Genomic DNA, 16,030 nt, shown 5'->3' with positions numbered 1-16,030 from the left:
CTGTCGGAGCAAGTGTGAGTCTTTATTCCAAAATTAACCAAAAAAAATGGATACAGAACATGTCAAAAAATTACCACAAGCCACAATCAATGGTTCCTATAACAAATCCCGCAGATAAACCTCACCGGCCTATGATGGTACAGCATGAACAGAAACAGAGGAAATAATTACACCATGAGCTGGTACGCTGACATATGGATCTCTCATCCCTCTCTGCGATTTACCACGCTAGCGATAGCAAAAGCGCCGCCATGGCGGTCTGCAGGACGACGGAGGCCCAGTGCTGGTGCTGCCGGTTGCTCGCATTCTGCAGAAAAGAAGCCAAAAAAAGCATTGTGATCATTCCTACTGAAAAAAATGTGAAGTGCTGTCGCCGAATAGGAGGGCAGTGATTCGGGCATTACCACATCGGACGCTGACGGTGCAGGGCCGGACACGTCCTCGAGATCAGCCGGCGACGGCGCGGCGGGAGCAGGCGGGCTCAGCGGCTGCGGCGCTTCCGCGGGCGCCTCCTTCTTGCCGTGCTGCTTCTTCCTCCTCTTGTGCTTGTTCTTGCCCTTGGACGGCGCCTCGGCGGGCGGTATCTCCGCGGGCGGCGCGGGGGCCTCGGCCACGGGCGGGGGCGTCGTCGCGGGAGGCAGCGACGCGGGCGCCTCGGCCGGGGGCGTGGCCGTCGGCGGAGGCGCCGCGGCGGGCGGCTGCACGGCGGGTGGGAGCACCGCGGGTGGCGTCGTGGGGGGTGGCGTGACCGGTGGTGGCGCCACCGGAGGGGGTTTGGCTGGCGCGACCGGCGGCGGCTTTGCTGGCGCCACAGGGGTGGCGGTCGGCGCTGGCGTTGTCGGGGTGGCAGTGGGCGCCGGCGTCGCTGGCGTCGTGGGTGCGGCAGGGGTCGTCGGTGCAGCCGGAGTCGTGGGTGCGGCAGGGGTCGTGGGTGCAGCCGGGGTCGTCGGTGCAGCCGGTGTCGTGGGTGCGGCAGGGGTCGTCGGTGCAGCCGGAGTCGTGGGTGCGGCAGGGGTCGTGGGTGCAGCCGGAGTCGTAGGTGCGGCAGGGGTCGTGGGTGCGGCAGGGGTCGTGGGTGCAGCCGGAGTCGTAGGTGCGGCAGGGGTCGTGGGTGCAGCCGGGGTCGTGGGAGCAGCAGGGGTCGTGGGTGCAGCTGGTGGCGACTGCGCCACGGCGGCGGCGAGGTGGAGCGCGAGGAGGGCGCCGAGCACGGCGAGGCGGCGCCATTGCCGGAGCAGCGGCGCGGCCATGCTGCTGGCGGCGGCGGTCTGCTTGTTGGGGGTGCGTGCCGATGCTGAGCTCCCTGGGGGGTATGCGATCGACGGATCTCGGGGCGATGAGGAGCGTAGCAAGCGAGAGCAGAGTATATAGGAGCTCTGAGCGTGCGCGCGCGCGCGCGCGGGACGTGGAGTGTATGGTAGTGGCTTGGGAGTGAAGGGAGTCGGGTGAGCCTGCAGCTCGATGCGAATGGCGACGCGACAACTGCCTCTTGCCACGCTAACCGACTGCCTTGTTCTAGTTCCTAATCTTTTTTTTTTCCTTCCTTGTTTAACCAGACCAATTAAACGTGCAACTGAGACTGCCTTTTTGCCTTTTTAAAAAATGGAAAAGCTATACTTGCCCAGTTCTTCAGCATTACTTTAGCAATACTTTTCAGCAAACGAATAGTATTTTTTTTTCTCTCATAACAAATCAGCATAAGCCAAATTTCAGCAAAACGACAATTTGGGTATTTCATATCATCTTCCTCTCAACATGTGAATTTCTTCTTCCTCTTCTCAAAATGAGTGTTCTACAAAAAAGGAAAAAATGTTTGTCATACGTATGACTAACTATTGCTTCGCCCCTTAGGCAAAGCTAGAGAACATTTTTTATGGAGAGGCACACATAATAGTCACCCTCTTAGGTCTAACAGCTGGAGTTTAGAAGCATGGATATTGAGAACAGATGTGTTGTATGTAATCGGAATGGCAAGGATGGATGTCATCTTTTCATCAAATGTCACGCGACAAAAGGAACTATGGGCTGGATTGGGTGTGGAAGAACATCGAGAACGACTAGCTGCCATTGTCTCTGCACGTGAGGCAACTCGATATATTCCAGGTTTGAAAAAAGGGGTCCTCAAATGAAAATAGCGATCGGGATGTGGTTGTGGTGGTTAGAAAGAAACAAAATCAGAGACGAGGGGCAGAGAAGACCTATTTTCGCACATTATTAAATTATAGTCAACTTCAAAAGAACCCAGGGGCAAAATCAAAAGGAAACAGGTGTGGATGAAACCAGCTTTGGACTTCCTGAAGATCAATTGTGATGCCCCCTTCAGGAAGGAAAACTAAGATGGAGGGTGGGGTTTCATCATTCGAGATAATGTTGGAGACATGATCATAGCAGGAAGGGGCCAATTAGCTCATCGAAATCACAAGGCTAATGGTTGAAACAGATGATCTGGTGAAGCAAGTGGTGGAATCGAAAGGCTAGGGTCTATCAATAGCGAGAAGGTTAATACAAGAAATTCAAGAACTAGCCTAGTTGAATTTCGTTTCTTTTCAAATCAATGTTGTCTCTAGATCATGTAATAGGGATGCCCACGCTTTTTAGCAACGTTGGCATGTGAGAGTTGAGAGGACGATGATCCAATAGTGATCCACTTCCAAAATGTATTTGGCTAATTGTGATTGCCAATAGTGCACAACACATGAGCAATGGAATCCATTTTCATTTGAAAAAAATAGCTAGCAAAGAAATCAGTCAATGATAGACAGACCAAACACCAACTTAGGAAACTATGACACATCTAAACTATAGTGTAGCGATGTTTGACCATGAACCAAACAGTGTTTTGGATTAAGTTAATTTTAGTAGAGGCCAATGCCAAATGCTAAATGAATTGGCCATAGACAGCCACTTTAAAGGCATCTTAAATAAATGGATAATACAGAGTCAGTGATAAGCCTAGAATTTTGAGTTTGGGTATTCAAAATAGAAAGGGGTATCAAAATAAAATTTCAACAACCAAAAATCTAATTGGCATGTATAATGTCATATAATTGTATTTGTATAATACCCCCTTCCTTATTTCTAAATATACATTATATAAGTCTAGATACATACGAAAAAGCTATGTATCTAGAAAAGCCATAGCGGCTTACAATTTGGAATGGAGGGAGTACATAACAAATATATAACACATAATCGAGCATTTTTTCACATATTAATAGAATTTGAGAATACTTTAGAACTGTTTAACATAAAAAAAGTACCATCGTTTAACATAGTAAAGTAGCAACATTTGGAATATATAGTCATATGCTTATATTAGGTTTTAAAGGTACGGAATGTAAGATTTGATTGGAAGAGGTGGGGACAGCCGGGCAAACGTGAGGAGGGTAAAAAAATGAAATGTGGTATAGATGGTTATTAAAAACCACATTTGCTTTCTACTATGAGCATAGACTTTCATGCAAAGGTGGCAATGCAGAAAGCCAGGGACACCATACACCTTTTTGATATGGGTGGCTTTTGAACATTTGCTTCAGAATATGCATGATAATTCAAGTCTTATATATGAATGTTAGTTGATGTCTTGGTGACGAATCATGTAGCCGTATATGTATCCCCACTATGCAGTACTACCGTACGTCTGTACATTGAAACATGATTAGGACATCCTGCGAGTTCCGGACTTCCGGTATTTTGGCTGGCCGTAGATGTACAAGTACAATAGCTCACACCTTCTTTATGAGTTGTTGTGAGCTGTTTTTTTTGTCAAACATTTGTTTCTGAAACAGTTTTATGAGTGAAACTGTTTTTCTTCTCCTCTCACAATGATATGAGTTGGGATGAAGCTGAAAAAAGTAGCATATTGTAGCTCTCTGAAAGCCCAAGTTTGGTTTTGGTAATTAATGACACCAAGTTGCTAATGCCTTGTGTTTAAGTGATTTGAGTTAGGCATAGCAACACATGTGATGAAGGTGCATGGTGGCATGGAAAGGTGGCCACATGATTACAAAGAAATGAAGCATGATGTGGAGATCATGATGATAGACGAGGAGCAAAGTTATCAAGGCAAAGGTATAAATATAGGGTTTTACTTTTGCCGGTCTAAGATGAGTAGAGAAGTGATTGACCGGGTTTAGGATAGATAGCCGACTATCAAGAGGGAAAATCACGGTCATCTCTCGAATCAAGTGCTACTAGGTCCATGTCTTGAGCATATGCATTAGGATCTAATAAAGTGCTAACTTAACTCCTTTGGCGAAAATGTTTGTGAAAAGCTAACACACATACACTTTGGTGGAAGACACTTGTTGGTGTTAGCACATTTGCAAAGGAGGTGGAGTTCCTAGGGTTGAGAGGGGTGTGGGTTCCTCTCTCCCTCCCGCCGAGCTTGCGAGGCGGGATTCGGCGCTTTTGAGAAAAATAAGTGTATATTTTCTATTGCGCCAGTGGAAAATTTTGAGAAGTCGCGGGAGCGTTTTCTCACTGAGAAACACTCACCGGACGCTGAGTGCGGAGGCACCGGACGCTGGCCTCAGCGTTCGGTGTGCTTGACCCTGCTAGGGTTGAGCACCGGACGCACTCTGAGAGCATCCGGTGGTTAGCGTTCGGTGTGAGGGGTTTTTGCAACCCTCTCTGCGCACGAGTCTGGTGAGCACCGGACCGTCTGGTGTCTAGCATCCGGTGAGGTCGCGAGTTTGACAAACTCTCAGCGCATGAGTCCGGTGTGCACCGGACGCGTCCGGTGTGCACCTAGAGAGCGTCCGGTGATGCGCAGGTGACCGTTATTATCTGACATGCGGGATTCAAGAAGGACACGTGGCCTACCCCTAAGCACCGGACGCTGGGTTTCGAGCGTCCGGTGATCACTTAGTAGCGTCCGGTGCCCCCGATTTCAGCCCAGTGAAAGTGACCAACGGCTAGTTTCTTTGAGGGGCTTATAAATAGAAGGTGGCCGGCTTTGGGAGGATCTCTCTTGCACTTTTGATTACTTGAGGCATACATTGAGCTAGAGAACACTCCCTCTACTCATCTCCTTGCTTGATTGCTCATCCTAGTGAGATTGAGTGAGATTCAAGTGCATTGCTTTGAGAGTTGCATTTAGTGGCACTTGATTCTTGAGTTTGCTGTGGATTTCTTGTTACTCTTGGGTGTTTCCCGACGCCCTAGACGGCTTGGAGCAGCGGTGGTGTTGAGCTCGTGATTGGAGATTGTTTCGAGCCTCACCAAGTGATTTGTGAGGGGTTCTTGAGCCTTCCCCGCGGGAGATCGTAATTGGCTACTCTAGTGGATTGCTCGTGGCTTGGAGGATCCCCATCTTGTGAGTGGATGTGCGGCACTCGCTGAGGGTTTGGCTTTGGATTGCCAATTAGCTCGTGATCCATCAAGTGGGTGTATCGCCACAACGAGGAGTAGCTTGCCGGGAAGCAAGTGAACCTCGGTAAAAAATCTTGTGTCATCTCTTACCGAGGATTCTCTTGTGATTGTGAGTGATTGATTGGATATATTTCTACTCTACAACGTCGGTATAACAATCACTTCCCTCTCCTTTACCTTTGGGTATGCCTTGCTAGTTGTGTAGCTTGTTTAGCTTAGCTATCTTGTTTAGGAGTGTAGCAAGCTTCTAGTTGTGCTTTCTTGTTGTAACTAGTGTTCAGCTTTCTTACTAGACTTGTGTAGGTGGCTTGCATAGCTTAGTTATGCTAGTGCTAGAATAGCTTCGCCTTTTGTTTTACTAATCAACTTGTCTAGTTGAAGTTTGTAGTTTTTTTTAAATAGGCTATTCACCCCCCTCTAGCCATTTGGACCTTTCACTCTCTCCCTCATTTATCTCTCTCATCTATGTATGAAGTAGTTGATGAAGCTATTTTACCAAACATTTTTTTCAAAACAGCTCAGCTTCACCTAGAAAGTTGTTCATGAAACTATTTTTTTAAAAAACAGCTTTACTAGCGAAGTTAAGTTGTGCCACACAAACCCCAATTGTTTTTTTGAGAGTTTGGATCAGAGGGCTTCTCTTTTATATTAGTTCAAATCTCATCAACCTTCTCTTTTTCTCAATCAAGCAGGAAGACTATAGCTAACTAACTCAGTGATCACAGCCTTGCCAACCTTCTCAATGTGCACCTTCAAATTACAAAAAACAGTGATAGAACAAATTGACAAATACCGAAAGCACTGTCTTTGGAGAGGAGCTGATCAAAGCTCAACCAAACCTGCAAAAGCTGCTTGGCCCTTGGTTTGTAAGGAAAAGAAAGAAGGGGGTCTTGGAGTGCTCAACTTGAGAACGCAGAATGAAGCTCTCTTACTCAAATATCTGCACAAATTCCTGAACAAGGAGGATCTGCCTTGGGTAAACTTAATATGGGAAAAATATTATAGAAATGGAAGATTGCCAGGAGCTACAAATATTGGTTCGCCTTGGTGGAGGGACATCCTAAAGCAGATTGATAAATTCAAGGGTTTCGCAAGTGTAAATATCCAGGATGGGAAATCATGTCTTTTCTGGGAGGATCTATGGAATGGGTTAGTCCCCAAGATAAGTTTTTCTGAGCTATATTCCTTCGCAAAAAAGACAAAGATCACTCTTGCTGAAGTAAAAGCAACCTCAACTTTGCATGACCTCTTTCACTTGTCGTTATCAGTAGAAGCCTTTGATCAGTTGGGTCAGTTGCAAACTATCTTACAATCAGTTCACATCTCTGAACTTCATGATGTCTAGTCTTATTCATGGGGGTCTGTTGGTTTTCTCCTCAAAAAAGGCCTATACACAATTGAGTGGACATTGTCAAATTCACCCAGCGTTCAGATGGCTTTGGAGGAGTGCCTGTCAGAACAAACACCGAGTTTTTTTTTGGCTTCTCTTGAAGGATAGGCTCAGTACCAGAGGTTTGCTTAGAAGAATAAATATGCACTTGGAGGATTATAAGTGCATTCTTTGCAGTTGTCAAGTAGAGGAGACAGTTGAACACCTTTTCATTAGCTACCCTTTTGCACAGGATTGCTGGAGGATTATAAGCCTGGTTGTGGATCATAGAGTTGGCCCTTTCTCCAATCTGGAGAGCCTAAGAATTCGACTTAACTGTCCATTCTCTATGGAGATCATCATTCTTCTGAGTTGGGCAATATGGATGACCAGAAACAACAAGATCTTCAAGCAAATTAATGCCTCATTGCAAGGATGCAAGACTTTATTCCTTTTGGAAATGGATGTGCTGCTACTGCGTGCCAAAAAAAAAGCCACTTACCAAGATTGCAGGAATGGATAAATGGAATCTCATAAGCCTTAAACCTGTGGTGGTGTGCTTGTTAGTTTTTTTACCTCTTTCCTAGTTCCCTAAGTCCTTTTAGCTCCACAGAGAGCTTGTCTTATGTTCTTTCTCTTTTTCTTCTTTTTCTGTAACCATCTGTAAACCTTTTGCTTTGCTTTAATTTATCTCTAGTAGGGGTCAAAAACCCCTCCTGTTCGTTTCAAAAAAAAAAAATCTCATCAACCTAGCAGCTACTTCTGAGTTAAGTAATAGGCGCCCTCTGTTAATTCCAATTTCCCTTTCCTTGTTAGAAGCATATATAGCAGGAAGCAAAAGGGCCGGGACACTGGACAGTGACAAGAGAGCACACGCTTCTCTCCATCGCCAGCTGCTAGTCAAAGTTGCTTGCATTTCACGGTCAGGCTGAGACGAAAAAGGGACAAATTTGAGACGGTTTTTCTCACTGCACGCGTCGGTCGAAATAACTTGTGGGCGAGCGTCACATGCATGTTTTCCATTCCAGCTCATCAGCTAGCTCGATCAGGTTTACCAACGCAACTACGCAATCTAGCTCGACGTGTTAGGTCTACCTCGTTGCGCTGTTTGGTGAATGTGTAAGGTGACATGTCGCTGCGCATTGGAATGCTCTCGCTTGCGCTGCACGGGAACACTGTCCTCCTCCAGCGCACTTGAAGAAAAAAAACTTACATGCACATATCTTTTTACGGCTCCCTTCACTTGTCTTATGAGTTGTGCTTGTTCTGTGAATCAATCAGTAGTATTTTTCTCTCATAATAAATCAGCAAACAATACATTTTACACAAACGAATAGGCTCGTAGGGATTGCCGGCACTTCATTTTTCCTTTTTATGAAAGCCAGCGTTGCATTTGCAGCTGGGAATGAGAATTCGAATACACACATTGCACACAGGGGCTTTCGGTTCTTAGCATAGGAGGTAGCCAGATTGTTTGTGATCAAGTGACCTTTTGTGTATGTTATGAAACAATTTCATACAATAAACTACCTCTGTAAAATCTGGCTTGATTCACTTCTTACATGCATGGTAATATAGCAGAGCTCCTGTTGAGATTTCTAAAAAAAAAGAAAAGAAAAGAAAAAGAAACAGGAACTAGCCTAGCCATGTGTGGAGCAGTCGGAATTAACAGCTGAACAATACGTCGCGTTTTAATCACGGGTTAGCTAGTCAGTCACGTCCTCCTGCTAGTTTGATATGCACTGCAGATAGTTCTGGAACCTTTAAGACCTTGGAAGGCCAGATTGTTAGTAGGTTTCTTTTTTTTTTCTCACTTTTGGGGGGGAGTGTTAGAGAAGACTCGCAAGAGAAGGACTGGGATCATCCTTTTCTGAAGGAGTGTAGTTTTTTTTATAAAAAAAATAAACTTGGAAGAGTTGACATCAGTGCACAGCCCAAGAAACTGTATACGATGATCTGGGCTGAAAACACCACAATGGCAGGCTGCGCTAGAGCCCATGCGGTCGTGTAATGCCTTGTTCCAAGTTCCTAAAAAATTTTGCAAAATTTTTCAGATTCTACGTCACATCGAATCTTTAGATGTATGCATAAAGTATTAAATATAGATAGAAAATAAAAACTAATTACACAGTTTGGTCAAAATTAACGAGACGAATCTTTTGAGTCTAGTTAGTCCATAATTGGACAATATTTGTCAAATACAAACGAAAGTGCTACTATTTCTATTTTACAAAAATTTTTGGAAGTAAACAAGGCCTAAGAATGGGTTATTATGAGTACCAAACCCAATCCTTTGTCATGCATACCACGATCTGTATATACCAATGCTCCCTCCGTCTTAAAAAAATTAATATTTTGACTTTGAAATATCATATTTAATTATTTGTTTTATTCAAAAAGTTTATATAAATTATAAAATAAATAAATTATTATTAAAATATCTCTAATGGATAAATAAATTATATTAAAATTAACGATATTTATATAAAAAATTTTAATAAGACAATAGTCAAATAAAATATCTGAAAATCAATAATAATAGTTTTTTAGACAGAGTAAGTAATATATAAATATACTCAAAAAAATAAAAATAATGTTACCACGATATCTTCGCTCCAAAACAAAAAGAATAGTAATAAATAATCTTATCGACATCGTGACCGCTGCGCCGATGATTCGTTCCGTTCCATTCCGTCTTGTCTCGTCTGCCAACGCACCGTGGCGTGGCGTAGGCGTAGGCGTAGGCGTGGTCGAGCCTCTTGAGAAGCGAGCCGTGCCCGTCTCTCCCAATCCACTCCGTACTCGGCGCTCCTCCCCAGCCGCCGCCGCCGCCGCCGGAATCCGGAAGAGCAAGTGGTAGCGAGCACACGCCGACACTCGCCATCCCCTCTCGGCCCCGTCGCCCGCAGCTGCCCTGGCATAAAATCGCCGAACTCTGCTTCCTCTTCTCGGTCTCGCTCTCGCAGCTCTCTGGGGTGCGCTCGTCGCCGGCGGCAGCAGTGAGGCATCTTCGCCTCCGGCTACCTTATTAGGATCAACCCATCGATCGATCATGGCGTCGTCGAGCGCGGCTGCTGCTACCAGTGATGACAGCCAGGGCCTCAAGGCTCGAGATGTCTGCATCGTCGGCGTCGCCCGCACGCCCATCGGCGCCCTCCTTGGCTCGCTCTCGTCCCTCCCGGCCACCAAGCTCGGCTCCATCGCCATCCAGGGTACGTACCCGCCGCGCCACTCTCTCGCCTCCAACGGTTTCTGGCCGCATCAACAGTAATCCGTCAACAAATCGCTGCGTCATGTGTGGTCTCTTCCGAATCCCCAGGTGCTCTTAAGAGGGCGAAGGTGGACCCGGCGCTCGTGCAGGAGGTGTTCATGGGCAACGTCCTCAGCGCTAATCTCGGCCAGGCCCCGGCAAGGCAGGCGGCCCTTGGCGCCGGCTTGCCCAACTCCGTCCCCTGCACCACCGTCAACAAAGTTTGCTCCTCAGGAATGAAGGGTGCTACTGCTACTACTATAGTTTTATAATTTTTTATATCAATTAATTATTGATTAGCCTTGGAACTTGAGAGCCTTATCCTGGAACGTTACCACCAACTTGCAGCTGTCATGTTTGCGGCGCAAAGTATTCAGCTGGGGATCAATGATGTCGTGGTCGCCGGCGGCATGGAGAGCATGTCGAATGCACCCAAATATGTGGCTGAAGCAAGGTTCGCTACTATTCCCAAATCATGTTATAAGCTAGAATGCTTTTGTTGTAGGGGTCCTCTGTTGTAGCTTGTGCTTACAATGAGCAGTGAAAATAAAACGCAGACGAGGGTCACGGTTCGGACATGATGTCCTGGTTGACGGCATGCTCAAGGATGGCCTGTGGGATGTCTATAATGATTTCCCAATGGGAATGTGTGCTGAATTGTGTTCAGACCAGCACTCCATCTCAAGAGAGGAGCAGGTTGTTGCTGTTCCTATGCTTTATTTACGAATCACAACCTGTTATATTTTACCACCCTCTGTCCCAAATTATAGGTCATTTTGCCTTTTGTAGGTACATAGCTTTTGCTCTGCACCTAGATATACGATATATCTAGATACTCCCTCCATCCCAAATTATAAGACATTTGATTTTTTTGACCTCAAGTTTGACCACTCGTCTTATTCAAAAAAATTGTACAAACATAATCAAATTTGAGTCATTCTTGAAGAACTTTATTAATAAACCAGGCCATGACAAAAGAAGTGATATTTTGCACAAATTTTTGAATAAGACGAGTGGTCAAACTTGATGATAAAAAAGTCAAACGTCTTATAATTTGGGATGGATTAAGTACATAATAAAAGTTGTGTATCTAGAAAAGCCAAAACGACCTATAAATTGGGACAGGGAGTACTTATTAGCAACTAATCTTGGCAGTGATTTATTCTTTCTTCTAGGATTCTTATGCTATCCTCAGCAATGAACGTGGACTAGCAGCTCGGGACAGCGGTGCATTTTCTTGGGAGATTATTCCTGTGCGTGCATGATTTTGATTGACCACAAAACTCCTTTTGTGTGTTAGACTTTGATACTTCAGTATATGGTGCCAATCTCAATTGTTTTGTTGTTTCCCAGGTTGAAGTTTCTTCTGGTAGAGGGAAACCACCAGTAGTTGTGGACAAGGATGAGAGTCTTGCAAAGGTAATCCGGTCTATTAGTGTTGATTTTGATTGTGGTAGATTCATAAAAGAGTTGTGTAGTGTCAGTATGAAAGTGATTGAACATACACAAGAGCATCCACATTTAGCAGTATCCATAACAACAATTAACACAATTTCTTTTCCTCTTCAGATTTGACATTATTCCTTTGGTGTTCCATATGTGTAGTTTGATCCAGTAAAGCTGAAGAAACTTGGGCCAACTTTTAAGACGAATGGTTCTGTGACGGCTGGTAATTCTTCTAGTATAAGGTTTGCTTCCTTGTTACTCAGATCAGCCCTCTATAATCTTTATAAATAACATGCAACCAGAGTCAATGGTATACCATATTCTAAAAATGAAATCATTGCATTAGCAATTTATATTTGACATTAGTATTTGTAACCTGGACAACCTCTTTTGGTATTGTTATGATACTCTTATAGTAGCTACTAGAAACAAGATTACAATAGAGGCTACAATACACACAATAAGTAGATCTGAGTTAGTAATATCCTATTAGTTGTAATTATTATGCCTTAAGCATATCTAAGATAAGACATGAACCGATTAGATTTGCATATATTCTTAGTTGAGCTTGTCTGAGAATCTCTCTTAATGAAGGCAATTCATCAGTAAGCAATATTAAAAATGGAAACCACTCTCTCGTGTATACCCTCATGGATGAAGTTGTCTCATGCCTCCCTTGATTGTTGGCTGCACTCCTGTACCACTGCATGTACATTATCAGATTACCTTTCGTAGACAGTAAAACCATGAGAATTACTTCACCAGTGAAAATCACAGGAATTAATCCTAGAGCACTGAAGCTAGGTCATTCAAGAGAGCCCATGCTGAGCATATACAGTAGTAGTACACCTGCAATACTGTTGAGTGTTGAAAGCTTGAGTTTCCAGGGCATAAGTGATTGCCAATGCACTATTCAATTGAGTTAATGATAATTGGGCCATGTCTCAGCCACACACATAATTCTTATCCATGTCCTAGAATTTGGAATTTGCTATAAGAAATATATTTTAATGTATATTTCATTGTTGATTTGAAATAATAGTCAGTGTGCGCTTAGCGAATGAGGCAGGATGAGATGGGATAATCTTATTTATTTATGGTCCAATTTTTTTGACGAGATGGAGTGGTCCAAGTAACATGCTAAATCTAAATGACTTCCACAAAGAAGAACTCTGATGATAAATCTAAATGACGATTCCTCAAAAGAAAAAAAATCTAAATGACTTCCTAAACCTCAGGGCTCACACTTTCAAAGAGATAGAACAACTAACAGAACTACAGAAGTGTGTCAGCAAAGGCAAGTGATTTTGGCACCGCTGCTGTTGAGAGATCTTCTGTTGTTCTTTTGAAGGAGAAAAATCAGTGAGAATCTAAGTGCAGTTCTTGCATCCAAGGGACGCTGTATTCCAAAACCAGGAAAGGTGGTGCAAGTTCTTCTATCAAAGCGAAACCACATTTCAAAATTCGAAAGGTGGTGTGAGTGCCCGTTGTAGAGGCAAAAGAAAAAAAAAGGGATGCACCTGAGCCTATACATGGTGGGCTGGTGGCGGTGCAAGTTCCCGTAGGAGGTAGGAGCAAAATTGCTGTTGTCCATGCTCGGAACATTTTTCCTATAGTGCATCTAATATGACATACAAGAAAAGGTTAGCTCATAATTCTGCTAGGATCCCCACACTGCCATGCATCACAAGGCTACCTGCACATTCTCAGCCATGATTTTTCCTATTTCAAACTTCGGACTGTGTTGTTTATTTATGTTTAGTGTAGATTAACTTTGTTTGGATGATGCATAATTCATCAAGTGTAATGCCTATCTTATCTATCAATGCACAGTGATGGCGCTGCTGCAATTGTCCTTGTCAGTGGAGAGAAAGCTAAGAAACTTGGCCTGCAAGTTATTGCAAGGATTAGAGGGTATGCTGATGCTGCACAGGTAACTCTTGCATGACTTCTGTCCTAATACATCGTTTTGTGTTAATGAGGGAAATTATCCTTTTTCCTGGAACCAATATCTATTTTCCATTCAGTGATGTGTCACTGGATGACTGGAGTCTTAGTTACCTTGAAATCTCGCTTATTGTGAGTTTGTGACTTATCACACTGAGCATCATTTTATCTCTATTGTGTGCACTCCTTTCTCATGTAGGCTCCAGAGCTGTTTACAACAGCTCCAGCTCTTGCTATTCCAAAGGCTATATCAAATGCAGCTCTTCAAACTTCACAGATTGATTATTATGAAATAAATGAGGCTTTCTCTGTAAGTTCTTGGTCGTTCCAGTTTTAGTAGTACTTACAGTTGAAGCACAACTCTAGACTTAACTATACTTGTGGATATTGCCAGGTTGTTGCTGTAGCTAATCAGAGGCTTCTTGGTATCCCTTCTGTGAGTCACTTATTTTTACTTGTCTATATAATTCAGCAGTTAGTATTTGTATTTTGTCTCAGTTTTTTTTTTCTGTGAACATGTATGATCTAATAAATATCCCTGTACGTTCAGGGAAAGCTAAACTTAAGTGGTGGTGCTGTTTCTCTGGGCCATCCTATCGGCTGCAGTGGTGCACGGATTATAGTCACTCTGCTTGGGGTATGCTTCTGACCCATGTATAATTATGATTTACTTATTGACTGCAAAATTCGTCTTGGTGCATGATATATCATCCTCTTTCTTATATTTGCATCCAACCCATCTTTTTTTTATCAGAATTCGAAGTACATACAATGGCAAACTAAGAAATTTCTAGCTTTATCATTTTGAACAACTCTTTTTCATTTTGTTTGCTTCCTTGTACCAGAGTAGATCTAGAACCTTCATGTTCCTCTGATACAGGGAACGAAGAATTGCTAATATATGTAAAACTTGACTTATTGGATATTTTGAGCTTACAGTGTTTGGGCTTTCCTTGTCTGCAGTTTTGTTCAATACTTCAATTTTATGTATCCTTATCTGTATGTCAGGTTATTGTGTAGTATTTCACTGTCATGTGTTATCTTCTGAACCATCATGTTAATACTCTGGCATGCAAATTGGTGTGGTTTGAAAATTCTGAGCGACCCCTTTTCACTTTAAACTCAATTAACAGGAGAGACATCCCCTTGATTTTGTTCTTAAAAAGTTTGTGCCTGGTGGCGGCAATTTATCGACCCCTGAACCTCAATGGTCTAACCAATGTAACTCAAAAGAAGTCGGCACCCCCTTTTCACTTTATATGCAGCCTCTCTCTAGAGTAGCTTCAAATTTTCACAAAGAAGCAAGAATTGAAGAGTTTGAGAACTTGAGCTGTAGAGAATGGAAAGCATTCTCCTTCTGTGCCCTTTTGTTCATTTGTTTGTATCCGTATATTCATTTTAAGTTTCTTATATTTTGCTGTCATTCTTTCTGAATCATCATGTTTAATACTTTGGATGCAACAGTGTCGTGATGCTAAACTTCTAGCTTTTTCTTGGTCTGCAGATTCTTAGGCAGAAAAATGGAAAATTTGGTGTTGCTGGAGTTTGCAATGGTGGCGGCGGCGCTTCAGCCCTCGTTTTGGAGCTCATGTAAGCTTTTCCTGTTTTTTATTGTTCAGACTTTTTTCCCCTGGAACAAGAAATCTTTCTTGACCGAAGTCAGCAAGGGAAACCCCAGCCTATCTTTTTCTTTTTTTTGATAATGCAGACCTGTTTAAATTCGCTCCCACGGGGAGTCGAACTCAGGTCTGCTGGTGCTACTCAGGTACTCTAACCACTAGGCTAGAGGCCCTTTCGCGGAACAAATCTTCAGTTCTCTATGCTAATGTTCCATCTGATCATCGGTGGGACACGTTAACAAAGTGTAGTTATCTTCCTACAATACCATTTCAAGACTCCTTGCACTACTTGATTTCCAACCTGCTACCGTTAGAACCTTTGCTCATTAAATCAGAAGCTACTTAAAAGAGTTATTTGAGCTACTTTCTTAGCGTCGCTGACATGATGCAGGCAATCCTCTTCGCATATTCATTCATCATTGTGAAGTTGGTGCAAGCAAATTAGCAAGACATAAATTGTAAAATGTGTTGTATCTTTTGTCATTTGTAGGGGGGATTAGTTCGTGTTGTGTGATTAGACGAAAAACTGTAAAATAAGGTTGTGCTGCTCAGCACAGGGCATTATCCTGTACCTTACATGGGAAACATCGACGTATATATAGAAATAGAAATAACAGAGGCCCAGAAGAATAATGCACAGACATTGATAGTCACTATATCACTGAGGTAGTGAAAAATCGTCATGGACATGATTTTGCTTTACCATCTTATGTGAACTGAGTACAGTTGTAAGAAACGAGATCTTTTTAAACCTTTATAAGAGAAAGATTACCCCGTAGAGCATAGCGAATTGAATTGCTGTAACGTGTGCCCCAACATGAAACCTAATCATCAGATCTGGACGTATAACACACTCCTGTATCCTGTTGAGCAGCATCTATTTTAGGTAATAAAGCTACTTATTATCCAATGGGAGGATTCTGATGGCAAATTATGAGCTGCTCATAGTTAAGATAAGGTTAAGAGGCGCAGGTCAATGATTAAACGCACGCTACAAATTGGCCAGGCGTGCAACTGAAGCATTGC

The 16,030-nt window shown here is 43.4% G+C and overlaps 2 protein-coding genes across 3 annotated transcripts; one reads left to right on the top strand and one right to left on the bottom strand.

Annotated features, from left to right (window-relative positions):
* Window positions 2-1,358, bottom strand: LOC110434089 (lysine-rich arabinogalactan protein 19-like). The gene is made up of 2 exons (XM_021457785.1): window positions 405-1,358; window positions 2-307 (listed from the first exon to the last, which is right to left on the bottom strand). The coding sequence occupies exons 1-2, from the start codon at window positions 1,248-1,250 to the stop codon at window positions 221-223; spliced, it is 933 nt and encodes a 310-aa protein (XP_021313460.1). The 5' UTR covers window positions 1,251-1,358; the 3' UTR covers window positions 2-220.
* Window positions 9,424-15,787, top strand: LOC8079086 (acetyl-CoA acetyltransferase, cytosolic 1). 2 transcript variants are annotated; one of them, XM_021456382.1, is made up of 13 exons: window positions 9,424-9,954; window positions 10,062-10,235; window positions 10,341-10,446; window positions 10,550-10,688; window positions 11,168-11,245; window positions 11,346-11,411; window positions 11,598-11,680; window positions 13,272-13,371; window positions 13,585-13,695; window positions 13,780-13,821; window positions 13,936-14,022; window positions 14,890-14,975; window positions 15,495-15,787. In XM_021456382.1, the coding sequence occupies exons 1-13, from the start codon at window positions 9,795-9,797 to the stop codon at window positions 15,502-15,504; spliced, it is 1,242 nt and encodes a 413-aa protein (XP_021312057.1). In that variant the 5' UTR covers window positions 9,424-9,794; the 3' UTR covers window positions 15,505-15,787. The 2 variants fall into 2 exon arrangements, with proteins under 2 accessions (XP_021312057.1, XP_002457503.2); XM_002457458.2 differs by having other exon boundaries at window positions 9,425-9,954; window positions 15,396-15,787.

The sequence above is a fragment of the Sorghum bicolor genome, chromosome 3, assembly GCF_000003195.3.
Source record: "Sorghum bicolor cultivar BTx623 chromosome 3, Sorghum_bicolor_NCBIv3, whole genome shotgun sequence".
NCBI lineage: Eukaryota > Viridiplantae > Streptophyta > Magnoliopsida > Poales > Poaceae > Sorghum > Sorghum bicolor.
This window is presented reverse-complemented; position numbering and strand designations above follow the sequence as displayed.

Coding starts and splice junctions, on each gene's coding strand:
- LOC110434089 (XM_021457785.1), bottom strand. CDS start 1,250: ATGGCCGCGCCGCTGCTCCGGCAATGGCGCCGCCTCGCCGTGCTCGGC. Junction 308..404: donor CACCGTCAGCGTCCGATGTG/GTAATGCCCGAA, acceptor TCTTTTCTGCAG/AATGCGAGCAACCGGCAGCA.
- LOC8079086 (XM_002457458.2), top strand. CDS start 9,795: ATGGCGTCGTCGAGCGCGGCTGCTGCTACCAGTGATGACAGCCAGGGC. Junction 13,372..13,584: donor GGTATGCTGATGCTGCACAG/GTAACTCTTGCA, acceptor TTTCTCATGTAG/GCTCCAGAGCTGTTTACAAC. Junction 13,696..13,779: donor AAATAAATGAGGCTTTCTCT/GTAAGTTCTTGG, acceptor GGATATTGCCAG/GTTGTTGCTGTAGCTAATCA.